The following is a 12,555-nucleotide window of genomic DNA, read 5'->3' as shown; positions in this document are numbered from 1 at the left end:
ATCCTTAGACACTTGGCACAAACATTCACGTGATTTTGGTAGGCAAAGGTCAAGGTCACGGTGGCCTCACAAAGTATGCTTCTGTTTTTCCGGCCTCTTGAATGTGATATTTCAAGACTGCTTGAGGAAATTTCTTCAACTTTTGATCAGTTTTCACTTGGACTCGAAGATAAAGTGGTTATGTTTCAGTTGTCAAAGGTGAAGGTTACAATGACCTTTATATAAATCTGGGAAAAAAGTATGTAAAGTCAAAAAACTAGTTGGGAACAAATTAGTGTTTCAAGTTGACGTTAGTTGTGTTCATAGAACCTTGTGAAAATGCTCTCCCTCAGTGAAATGTAGCTTTTAAAGGTAGGTTCAGTAATTTACACTTTTTATCTTATACCCCTTTTCCACCAACATTTTTGGGTATACTTGTTTTTTTTACACATGGGTAAACCGCTAAAAAGCTAATTGACTCCTTTCCCATTGCCAGTAGAAGAGTTTTCTGTTTTTTTTTCCCCGGTGCACTATGTTCGATGTCATAATCATATTGAAAACTGAGGCGCTCTCTCAACTCGCTGTCTTGCCAAATTAGTCATTAGCCCTTGCAGGACTGAAATTGGCACGATCAATGCCCGTCACAGATCATGATCAGAGACTTCAGCCGGGGAGGCATACACCATTGAAGTAGACATGATAGCCAGAAGTTAGCGATGGATTCATGGCAAAGTCGGCTTTGAGCAGGTGTCAGTCAGTGCACGTTTATGTGCTTTGGTGTGCGTAGCTTTGACAAGAGGGCCGATGGGTGAGGGTTTCCAGGATTACCAACCCTAGCTTTAAGTGATACACCTCCAACAATCTTTTGAGTATCAAAGCCTCATCCAGAGTAAGATTGCCGGCTGTTTTTTTTTTGTTTGTAATTTCCATAGTATCGGAGAACATTGATCTGCTGACAGATCAGCTTCAATTGAGTCTGTTCCAATGTATTTCACTTGTGGACAATCTCTACTAATAAAAAAAGTCAAAATATCTTCAATCAGATTGATACTCTGAGGTGGTTTATCACTATAACCTACTAATGTAAAACCAGTAACATGCCTACTAGATTGCATTTACAATCTTGCATTTAAAGGACTATGAGTTTTTAAGCTCCAGTTCCACAGAAGCTTGCTTTTTATTTTCCTCTAGCTGTTATCAAACCAGCGTGAACCAAATTGAATATCAAGAATTTTCTTAATGTCTTTTTAATTACCCATCTCACATGCAGCTTTATTTCCTGATCATCTGTCTCTCTGTATGATTTGCAATCTTAGTGCTAGTCATTCTGTCTTCTGGTGGATTGTTCTTTAAATGCTGACTGACCACTCACCCTCAATCTGAATGGATGTTTGTAAATTTCTTGCAAAATCCTAACCTTGGGCCTGCAGGCCTAAAGCTCTTCTGTTACTTCTTAGACCAGAGCCTGCTGATGGTTTGCTGTTGAACCAATCTCTAATCACACAACTCTGATTTCTAACTTTTGCTATCCATAGGCATGGTGGATCAATCTGCAATATCACAATTGGATTGATTTGATTGACTGAGCTGACTAAATCATTTTTACATTGATTCTGGATTTCTTTTGCTGTTGCGCAGCTACTTGTAGAGTTGCATCTGGTAAAGGAGCTGCCGTGCGCCTTGCTGTTTGCATTCCTGATAAATTGGAAAATGCAATTATCCAATTTTATTCATGTTTAGCCTACTCCTCTCGACCCGTATCTTTTTATCTGTGTATGTGCTACCATTTTTCCTGTTTTATTTCTTCGTGTTTCTTTTTTCTCTGTATTTTCTTTCTCTCTCTCTCTCTCTCTCTCTCTGTGTGTGTGTGTGTGTGTGTGTGTGTGTGTGTGTGTGTGTGTGTGTGTGTGTGTGTGTGTGTGTGTGTGTGTGTGTGTGTGTGTGTGTGTGTGTGTGTGTGTGTGTGTGTGTGTGTGTGTGTGTGTGTGTGTGTGTGTGTGGCTCTAATCTAGGACCTGACGATGAAACTAAGTTTGATTCAGAGTGTTGGCCTCATAGCCAAAGCCATCAGCGTGTGTGTGAAGAAACAAGGCTACGTCTTCTCTCGCAAACAGGAGCTCATTGGCGTTATGCTGGTCAGTATGAAGATCAGTCACTTTAACAGTTGATAGTGGTGAAGTTGCAGCAGAAATTAATTTTAATTAATATCGATTTTGATTCATTTCTGATCTTTCCCTCTGATGTCCATGTAAACTCTGGTCAGGATTTTATTAAAGCAGAGCCGGCTGACTCATTGCGGACTCCAGTGCGCCACCTGGTGATGACCACATGTTCCAATCTAATGTATCCTTCACTTCAGTAAAACCACTGGACTCTCTCTCTCTGTAGTCTGAAAACTACAATTCATAGGTTCACAGAAAAACTGCAACCTCCTTCTCTCGATGTGTTTTAAAAAATACTACTTGTGAGCCCAGGTGGTTTTGATCATACTGACAATTCTGTTAGTTTGCTATTGAAGTTAACATCCCTCTGATATCAGGGGTACTTCATAATTGCATCACAATTTCCATTGATTAAACTTAATCTCAACCACAGAAATGCAACTTTAAGACATACAGCAGACCACATACAAACACACGGACACACACACACACACACGTATATATATTTGTTTTTCACACATCATTCATATCACTCAATCTACAGTGTTATCTTTGACCTTCAGTTATTCAGACCTCTGGATCCTGCACTGAGTGAGAATGAAAGCTTTGACTTACTGAAGATTTGTGTGAACAGTGTGTTTTCTCTGCCACCTGAGACACAAACTCCAGAGAAGATTAAAGAAGATGAGGTTCTGGACCCCAAGAAGAGAAAGGTGAAAGAAAGCAAAAGAGATGTGTGCGCACACACATGCAATACTACAACACTGATGCTACCACACAAATGCTCTGTTCATTGTTTTGTGCAACCACTGGTCTTTAGCTGACCATCATCGGCAGTCAGCAGGATTTTTAAACAAATAATAAAAGAAAATGTGTGGTAGTTCTGGAGTTTAGCAGGTCACTACTCACATTCCACCTTCAAACACTGTGTGTGACTATATCCAGACATTATTGTGTTATCAGTCTAACATGTTCTGGTAAATCTGCACAGGCATTACACAGAGACACATTGGCTGCACTGCAGGAGCTGCTGAGGAGTGTATTGGCCAAGGACCCCACACCTGACGGCCTGCAGAACGTCTTCAAGGTGAGACATCGTGTTACAGACTAACTTATCTTCTCCTGTTCAGCTTAATGCTAATTTCTCATACTGAGATCATTTTATTTATCAAATCAGCAAAAAGTTTAGTTTCCAGGCAAGAAAAAAGGAAATAAAGTTGTCCAACCAGCAACAACTGAATTTCTTCCACTTCTACCCCTTTGTCTCCTCTCTTCAGTCTCCTTGACTTGTTTAAAAAAAAAAAAACTAAGTTGGCTTCATGAACTTTCCTGGCTGTGTTTTACAGTCTCCCTGTGTTGTCTGAGATATGATGTGTATTATTGTCCTGTGCAGCACATTGAATCATGGTTGAGCTCCGGACAGGACCACGAGAGAGAGAGAGCTGTCACAGCTACTGCTCAAATCATGTCGTACTACTTGGATAACCTGACTGTCAAGGTACACACACTACTCACTTGGGTTGTAAATATTTGAAGTTACACATACGACCAGACCTTCATGTGTCCTCTGTATTCACTCATTCATCAATCATAACTTCTAGTAACCCTTTTAACTATGCATATATCTAAAATCTGTACAAACTAAGATAAAAGTAGTAAGTCAATAAACCTTGATAAATAATAAAAGTACTGAAATTGTGCTATAAATTAAATATATTTGTATATCATGTGTTTTTTGACATGTACTGTCACCAAATTTATCTAAATAAACACAACATATTGATTCAATAGATTTCTTAATTTAGAACTTAGAATTTCAAACTTTTTTAGATTTGCCCATTTTTCTCTGCTCCTCTCCCACCACTCTGGCGCTGCTGCAAGTTATCAACACGTTTTGCACCAAACGTAACAAAATATAATGATGTCATCACAAACATGTACAACATTATGTCTTTTTAAACATATTTTAAACACAATGATGCAAACAACAACCTACCGTGGCCAGTGAGACGTTCGTTTTCAGAGGGTGAAACCATCTACAATCGCTTCACACTTAGTCAAGTCATGGCTTCTCTTGTCAGCACACAGTGGAGATCTGCAGAAGTTAAAGATTTACCTTTGGATAATGATCAAATGGAGTGTGTGTGTGTGTGTGTGTGTGTGTCTGTCAATGTTGATTTTTACAAACCACAACAGACATTCACCTTATGAAAACACTGACATTTGGTGGGTTTTCTTTCTTCTGTTTCTTTGTTCAGAACATGGTATCCTTCCACAACCTTGGAGCTTTGCTGGGCCGACTGTCTCCACGTTGTTCGGACCCTCACCCTACTGTACGCACTGCTGCTATTGAATGCATATACACACTGCTCTATATACAGCTACGATATGAAGGTATGTCATTGTTTGAGTGACTTGATGATTTTGGGTTGAGGTTTCACATGTTAGACTAAGGTTTGTTTGAGTGTTATATGACATGGAGCTGAGAAGCCCAGTCTGATACCTGATATTATTAAACTGTGTTTTTGAAGTCAGTGTGGGTTTACTTGTCCTAACTTAAACTTTGACTAATATAGAATAATTTTACATCAAAATTATAGTAATTTTAACTATTACAAATGTCACCAAGCCTTTGTAGCCCTAACCTAAACTCAGATAGATTTCTCAGATTAGTTTTTATGCACTTGAGATGTTTTGAGATTATTTTTTTTAGATTTGTCTATGTCCTCTTTGTCTAGGTTTCTCTCTGGATTATAAGGATGAAGCCGTGGACAGTTTGTTGCCCTTAAGAGACAAACTAGAAAACCCCGACCACTCAGTTCTCTACAAGACCTGCTCTGACCTCACTAAGGTACAATGTGAACCCCTCAATTTGAACTTTAGATTTACGTATGTAAAATCCATGTTTCTTTAGTTTATTGTTAAATTATTGTGTCAATCAATTCACTTGAACCTTTTCTACAGTTTTCTGTTATGATTTACTCTACATAACTCGGAATAAAAACAATGTTTGTGTCAATATATTAGGTAAACTAACAACATGTACTGCACAGCAATTTGTAACTGCATCCTTTCCTGTGTGTGGGTCAGGTGATGAGTAAGCGTCTGCCTCAGCAGCAGCTGACGACTTTGGTGTTCATGTTGTTTGAGGGGCTGGTCGACAGTCAGACAAACTGTTGCAGAGCTTCATCTGTCGTCCTCAACACACTGCTGAAGAACAGAGGGGGCGGACTGCAAGACCTGGTAACACATATACACACACAGTCATACTTCTCATACAGCCGTCTGCATACTCCAAAGGCAAATAAAGTAAACACATCTGTACTTGATTAGCTCACACGGGTCTTGTTTATTTGTCTTTGTCTGTGTTGTTTGGTGTGTGTGTGCATTTGTGTTTGTGTGTGTTATAGGTACCAGAGATGCTGGAGGTTCTTCATGTTCGTCTGCAGAGCGTCACAGACGAGCAGGTTGGAGCAGACATGAGCATTACTTCACTTATTATCAATATTTATTATTCCTTTGCCTTGTTACAGTCAGTTCTGATAACCTCTAAACATGTATTCACACAGACTCTTTTTCAGCTTATTTTACAAAAACTATCAACTTTCATGAGCTTTTATTTTTCTCCACAGTAAACCTAAAGTACTATTTCATTGTTGTCTGTGTGTTTAGGTGCGAGTGGCTGTTGGACAGACCGTGCTAATCCTGGCTTCTCAACATCTACAGACAGTTATTAATACACTAGTTAACCAACCACTTCCATTTGACAGGTATTTATACATCTATACACAAAACATCTAAATACATAAAATATTATTTTCATCAAGTAAACCTCCAAACCTCCAAGTCCTTCAACTGTCAGATCATGTTTTTAGAGGACAAATCATTTCTAACGTCTCTTAGAACAAAAAGTTTGTATTCATTAAATTTGTATTTTCCTTTTTCTGTCCAGCTGGACCAGTGAGATGTGGATGGCACTGGGAGCAGATCCCATTGTAGCCAATCAGATCATAGAGATGGTGATGGAGAAGCTTCTCATCATGGCGCCATATGTAGACAGGAAAGAGTCCATGATAAGAGGAGGGATGACAAAAGTGGCCACAAACCAGCCGCTAGCTGTAAGTCACAAATATGTCACTGACTATATTTATACTCAAATATGATTGTTTTTATGCATATAAACACATCCCCTTTGATAGAAAGAAGTATTTCAAACAGTTAACAAAGAGTATCGCAAGATGAGCCCATAAAAGTTGAAGTCTGGTCTGTGTTAAGTTTCCTGTGCTTTGATTAGATGATGTTGTGGGTTAGGGTTTTTAGCTGTATTCTAAAGTTTCACAAAATAAATAACATAAATTGGTTGCAGCTACTATTTAAAGAATGCACTAAACATTTCAGCTGGTTCGTGCACTGGGTGATTCTGTACCAAACACAAATGACTGAAGAGAATGATGCTTGTGTTTACAAGTGCACGTGTGTCTGTGTATGTTCTGTTTCTAGATGACGTGTGGTCTCAAAGAGCTCTTACTGAATGGCCAGAGTCAGGAGCCGGCAGTCAGTCAGTTTCCTCAGCTCTTCGCCTGTCTCACTGTCAGACTTGGAGCAAGTGTCGGAGTCTCGGCACCAAAGGACAACAACGTTAAGAACATAGCCTCTTTCCATGTAGCAGGGTGGGCATCTTTGTTAACCTTGTTATACGTATATCTAGTAAAAAACCAGAAGAGGTTCCTACACAAAGTTTTGTTAAGGTCTAATCCTGGATGTGGGGCTCTAATTGTTTGGTTTAATCTTTTGTGTTTTGTTTTGTTTTTGTTTCAGCGTCGCAGCTGATGCCCTGAGAATCTTGTTAGCACGAGCCCAGTTAGATGATGTAATGAAAAGACTGGATGAGGATAACGCCTGGGATGCAATAAGGGAACAAAATACACACGTTACTGGAATTACACTACTAGCAAGGTAGAAACCTACTCACATTAATTAGCTGAATGCATTTTGTCACATTTTGTCTGATACCAGGGGGGCTCCGCACTAACGTAGTGTTTTGCGCCGTTGCTTCACTGTAGAGCTGTTTGCAGCACTTTTTGTTTTGGTCCGACTGACCATCGGCAGCACCAGGAGAGATCCTGCCCATGCCGCTCGCAATTTAAAACATCTGTAAAGTTTTTAATAACCTCGGCTGGCAGGCAGCATAACATTACTAGATACCTCTATGCTGCACATATTCACACAACAAGCACACAGCTCTCAGCAGACCTGCAGACCTCGGGCCTGTTCTTTACTTGCCTCTGTGTGAGTGCTTCTGGCTATGACGGCACGCAGGGTAATGGAACCTAAACAGTGTCCATAGTTTGAGAATTATGATGATAGAATAATGTTTCTGTATTTTCTCTCTCGTATCAATTAATACATGTGTTCTGAATAATAACTCCACTCAGTATATACTGTAGAGTGTAAATCTGAGTATGTCTTGTCTCGTCTGTAGGGCGATGGCTAAACATGCTGGTCCCAGGTTGCCTTCCATCGTGGAGTGTCTGTGTCCCTCCCTCAACAACATCTATGAATGCCAGAGAATCACCGTCACTGCTTTCTTCTCTGAGGTGATGAATCATGATTTATCTGTAATTGTTCTGTGTGAGGAGGTGGCCCGATGTCTCTTTAATCTGATTCAAATGATGATTAAATCTCTCAACCTCTAACAATGATTTCTACATTATGAATGACTTTTTTTGTATTAGGTTATGTTGAGTACGAAAAAAGCCAAAACATTGTCAGAAATATGAATAACGTGATGTGTTTTCTGTTTCTCCGTTGTTTCCCCGAGTCCAGCTGTTAAACCATCACGTGGTGACGGAGCTGATGTTGATCGATGTTTTAATGAACAACATGATGGAGAGGATATCAGATCCCTGTTGCACCGTCCGCATGTTGGCTGTACGAGGGCTGGGCAATATCGCAGTGGGATCACCTGAAAAAGTACAACACTCACATACACACTAGAGCACATTTTTTTCTGCGCTACAAAGTACACACATGACTGCCACTGTTAGGTCACTCACAATGTTCTTCCCTTGCCTCTCTCCTCCACCAGGTGAATAAATATGCTAAGGAGCTGCTGGCAGCCATGAGTTCAGGCATGGAAGAGAAAGATGATCCAGGTGAGTCGGCAACAGTCATTTCCCTTGCTGTAAGAAGTAAAGTTACAGTCATGTGTTGTGTGGTTCACCTGATTTATTGCACTAACTCCTAAAGTGATTGATGAAGTTTCATAAAATGTACACTCTGCTGGTTTGTAGTTTCACTTTTCTTCACCGCACATCCATCGTGTTAATTATACCACATGTTGAGCCTCTCGTATTGGATTGGTTGTCATTGATTGAAATGCATCTCTTGTTTAATATCTTGCCTCTGGTCTTGCTGCAGGTAAAATGATTACGCTTGAGGCCATGTCGGGTCTGTCCAAGGTTCTGCTCTACCTGGACAAGAAGAATGTCCACTTACTGGTGGTTTACATCTTCATGAAGATTAAACCATTTTTAGAAAGTGTAAGTTATTCTCTTTTCTTTTCTTTTATGATGCAGATACAATATAATACAGACATTCTCAGAATCCTTGTGACCATTAGATTTTAGGTGCATGTGTTATAAACAGTGCTGATGTTTAGACTAATAGTACAAAAAGACTATTTATTGTCTGAGCTGATTTGACTTCTGAATGATGCACACAGACACACTGACAGCATTTTGTACTCATCCAGGAGAACGATGAGATCCGCTGTGCTTCCATCCTCCTCATGGGGAACCTGTCCAAGTTTGGCTCAGGAGAGCAAGTGTTCAAAGACCAGATCCACAATGTTCTGGTCAGCCTGCTGTTGCACCTGGTTGACCCCAACCCACAGGTGGTCAAGGTAGGAAATATGCACTCACACCTAAGGATGCCGCAGCACCTCCTACTGGCAAGGGGCTGTTACTGTCAGGCAAAAAGTTTATTAAACAAATCAATTAAAGATATTTCTTCATTGTCTAGAGTAACATTTTAAAGGTAGCCTAATAAATTCTGTGTATTTTATCTGAATTAAATGTAGAACATGACATGGATAATGTAAGATGTGAACTAAAAAGGATCAACTATTTTACTAGTGGTTATAGTTGGTCAGATATGTCTAAAAAAATAATCTGTGATTTCTTTAATTACCCTAAATCCACGTTTGATGTCTGTTGTTGTGTAAAAGGTTCTAAAACTAGTTTAAAATGTTGGTGGCCATTAAGTTCAATACAACAATCATGACTGTTGCACTGCATTTAGTATAATGGCATTGTGCCGACTTTGTATAAGCAACCCCAACCCCTGACTAAATCACACACATAAACACAGTGTGCGAAGATGTACTACTACATTCTATCCCTCTTTATATACAGTCTATGATTGTATCTTACAATTATGGATTTTATTTTTTTGTGTGTCCAGGCGTGTAAGTATGCGATGCGTGTGTGCGCTCCTGTGGTGGGATCAGAGAAGATCACTACCATGTTTCAGAACCACCTCCACGATGACAAGAGCCTGCACTATGGAGAATTCATTAATGACCTCACCAAGTACCTGGTGAGACACAGAGTCAGAAACAAATTTGTAAATGTATTTCCAAGTGTTTGACGTGTCTTCACAGATAGTGAGTGGAAGCAGCAAGGTAACTGAGCTGCAGCTGGTGCTTGTGGTCTCTATAGGAGTGTTTAGTGTTGAGACACAGTATTTGAGCTGTAGGTTATTATATGATATATGTAGACAGCTGTCAGACATACATCAGTCATACTGTGTAGACATGACATAATGCAAACAGGATTTTTACATCATCTGCAACAATTTTCAGCAAGATCAGATTATGATATTGTCAACTACTTAAGAAAAGCTTCTTGTCGTTGTCTGATGCTTCATGTTTTGTGGTTTGTAGATCGAGGACTTTGCAGGCATGTTGAACTTCTACCACATCTCAGTCATCCAGTTCTTCAAGAGCAGCTGGTCTGAGGTCAGAGCGGGAGCTGCCATGTTTATAGGTATGAGTGCAACACTACTGTTTTATAAATAATCTAATACATTAAGACATTTTATATAAAATATTATTTTACGACTGCTGCATCATACAACACACAGGCCACCCTAAAATACAGAACGCAGAGGAAACTCTTCACATGTTTGATGTGACCTGATAATAAGGTGTGCATCCGTGTGTGTGTGCGCTCAGGGTTCCTGCTGGGGAATCTTCCAGAGGAGCATCTCCCCCACCTCAACATGGGAACCATCACTAAAGGTGATGCAGTGTGCGCCTTCATTTTGTAATTCTGAATCTGTTATTGTCGACTGGTTTTAACGGTTTTAATCTTTGTTGTGTTCACTAACAGGTTTAGTCATGTTGCTCCAAGATCCAGATCCAGTGGTGAGAGCGAAGGCTGCTGAGGCCATGGGACACTTCCAGTGAGACACACAAAATAAATGTTTCCTTTAGTCAGACCGTACGTCTTCTCTCTACATAAAATACATGATTATGTGCTGTTTTTACAAAAACATGCAGATCCTACACTGTGCTGTCATTTTATAAAGTTGTAAAATTTACCAAATTCCTGTAATGTTCATTAAAAACAAGACAGAAAACACATATGGGGCCAGAGGTCAAACTGTCACATTTACCAATGTTACAAAATCATACAAATAATAAACACACACATTATATTATATACACACATGCACATACTGGTTATTTAGCTTGAAAGGAACTATACTATACTATACTATACTGAACTATACTTTAGTGACCAAAGACTGTTGCTCATGACAGATGGACGTTGTCCGTAGCATCTGGTGTTCAGTCAGTGCGACAATACCAGACATATACTGTGTTGCATTCATGAAATAGACTATACATGAAGTTTCTAATGCAAAGTTTAAAACACGCTTCTACTAGAGTGAAACATTATTTTAGAATAAATCTATAGTTTCCTCAGATATTATGTGCAAATGAGAGGAGGAACATTTTAAGAAATATCTCACATGACTCTGGCTGGTACTCTGTGTGTGTGTGTGTGTGTAGTCATATTTGTGATCATGAATGTTAGTTTTAGTTGAATCACCCTCTGTCTGATCAACCTGGTATCCTTAAGTTTGCTCTTAGCTTTATCTTACCCTCCACCGAGATCCAATTCAACACTTTAGATCAGTTAGGATGAGTAAAAATTATTTATAATTTAAAAATAACAGCTGAATCAAAATGCACAAGAACTGCATTACAATCATGTTCATGATCTGTTTCTATATTTGTACCAGCTAAATAACGGTACAGAGTTATAGTCATTTTGATTCAACATTAAACATTTATCTTTTTATTCACGCATTACGTTGACATGATCTCTTGAACCAGCCAGTCAGAGTTACCAGTGTTACACAGTGAAACCAATCTGTGTAGCCATGACAACAGTCTGTGCCAAATGTCTGTTGATGTCATATATTGTAATAGAGCACTATAAAGATGCTGTTAATGATTTTCTCTCTCACTGTTTGAATGCACTTAAGGTTGTCTCAGTTTAATTTCTCCCATCAAATGAGTGAGTTTGTACAATTAGCAGGCCTCTTTAGTGACATGTAAATATGTTGTATTATGTAAGGATGCGCCACATGTTTGACTCCATATTACAAGAGTGGGATACAAAGTACCCAGCGGAGAATCAGGTGAAAGCAATACACTTTTGTATTTTGTAACACTTTTGTTTGATTATGTGTTTGTATGGCTTGAATGTTTCCGTTGCACTTTTAAGCTTCTGCCATGTGGTCCCTTTTTTTAGAACTGACACAAAAACAAACCTCAGCTGAATTCCTTCACAAGCCACATTCACATCATTTTTTCTAATGTAGGAGGAAGGCAGATGTTTCACCTAACGTGATAAGTTTCGTCCATTGTCTATCCATCCATTGTCTGTACTGCTTATCATGTCTTTGGGTCAGGGTTAGTGTTGGGTTAGAGTTTATATAGAGTAAAACTCTTATTTATCCAGTAAATAGTCTGCTCCTGCATCTGTATTTCTCGGCTTAGATGTTCTACAAACAGGGACTTGTGGCTTCTAGCACCTTCTAACACTATGTCTTGGTCTCGGGTGAATGGCGAACAGGAATGAGCAGTGTTCTCTCAGCTGTTATAAACTTTATACCACGGATATGATTTTTCATGTCATCTTATTTTTTTTTTACATGTTGAATGTTGTTAATGTCATTTGTCAGGATGTGTGATACAAGGAGGGTGAGTGTGTCAGAGTGAAAATGTGTGCACGTCACTTTTCATATGTTACACAACCAGAAGAGAGGATGATGATGAGGATGATGTTGAAAATCAATATATTAAAAATGAAGGAATAAACAGATTCATTCAAACGTA

At 39.2% G+C, this 12,555-nt stretch overlaps 1 protein-coding gene across 3 annotated transcripts in view; it reads left to right on the top strand.

Annotated features, from left to right (window-relative positions):
- The window catches only part of mroh1 (maestro heat-like repeat family member 1), a 26,645-nt gene extending 14,090 nt beyond the window's left edge, over window positions 1-12,555 (top strand). For 2 of the 3 annotated variants that reach the window (XM_034612344.1, XM_034612343.1), the window contains 22 exons: window positions 1,992-2,114; window positions 2,243-2,322; window positions 2,713-2,854; window positions 3,133-3,228; window positions 3,535-3,639; window positions 4,400-4,535; window positions 4,880-4,992; window positions 5,232-5,384; window positions 5,552-5,608; window positions 5,814-5,911; window positions 6,094-6,259; window positions 6,642-6,811; window positions 6,960-7,097; window positions 7,624-7,738; window positions 7,968-8,114; window positions 8,230-8,296; window positions 8,562-8,683; window positions 8,896-9,045; window positions 9,606-9,740; window positions 10,087-10,189; window positions 10,378-10,443; window positions 10,535-11,374. In XM_034612344.1, coding sequence (XP_034468235.1) covers window positions 1,992-2,114; window positions 2,243-2,322; window positions 2,713-2,854; window positions 3,133-3,228; window positions 3,535-3,639; window positions 4,400-4,535; window positions 4,880-4,992; window positions 5,232-5,384; window positions 5,552-5,608; window positions 5,814-5,911; window positions 6,094-6,259; window positions 6,642-6,811; window positions 6,960-7,097; window positions 7,624-7,738; window positions 7,968-8,114; window positions 8,230-8,296; window positions 8,562-8,683; window positions 8,896-9,045; window positions 9,606-9,740; window positions 10,087-10,189; window positions 10,378-10,443; window positions 10,535-10,611 — 2,559 coding nt within the window. In that variant the 3' untranslated portion in view covers window positions 10,612-11,374. Of the gene's footprint in view, window positions 1-1,991; window positions 2,115-2,242; window positions 2,323-2,712; window positions 2,855-3,132; window positions 3,229-3,534; window positions 3,640-4,399; window positions 4,536-4,879; window positions 4,993-5,231; window positions 5,385-5,551; window positions 5,609-5,813; window positions 5,912-6,093; window positions 6,260-6,641; window positions 6,812-6,959; window positions 7,098-7,623; window positions 7,739-7,967; window positions 8,115-8,229; window positions 8,297-8,561; window positions 8,684-8,895; window positions 9,046-9,605; window positions 9,741-10,086; window positions 10,190-10,377; window positions 10,444-10,534 lie in introns of all 3 variants that reach the window. The other variant, XM_034612341.1, reaches the window with a different exon arrangement.

Source organism: Hippoglossus hippoglossus, chromosome 16 (assembly GCF_009819705.1).
Source record: "Hippoglossus hippoglossus isolate fHipHip1 chromosome 16, fHipHip1.pri, whole genome shotgun sequence".
Taxonomy (NCBI): domain Eukaryota; kingdom Metazoa; phylum Chordata; class Actinopteri; order Pleuronectiformes; family Pleuronectidae; genus Hippoglossus; species Hippoglossus hippoglossus.
The sequence above is the reverse complement of the archived record's forward strand: the minus strand, read 5'-3'. Positions and strand labels throughout refer to the sequence as shown.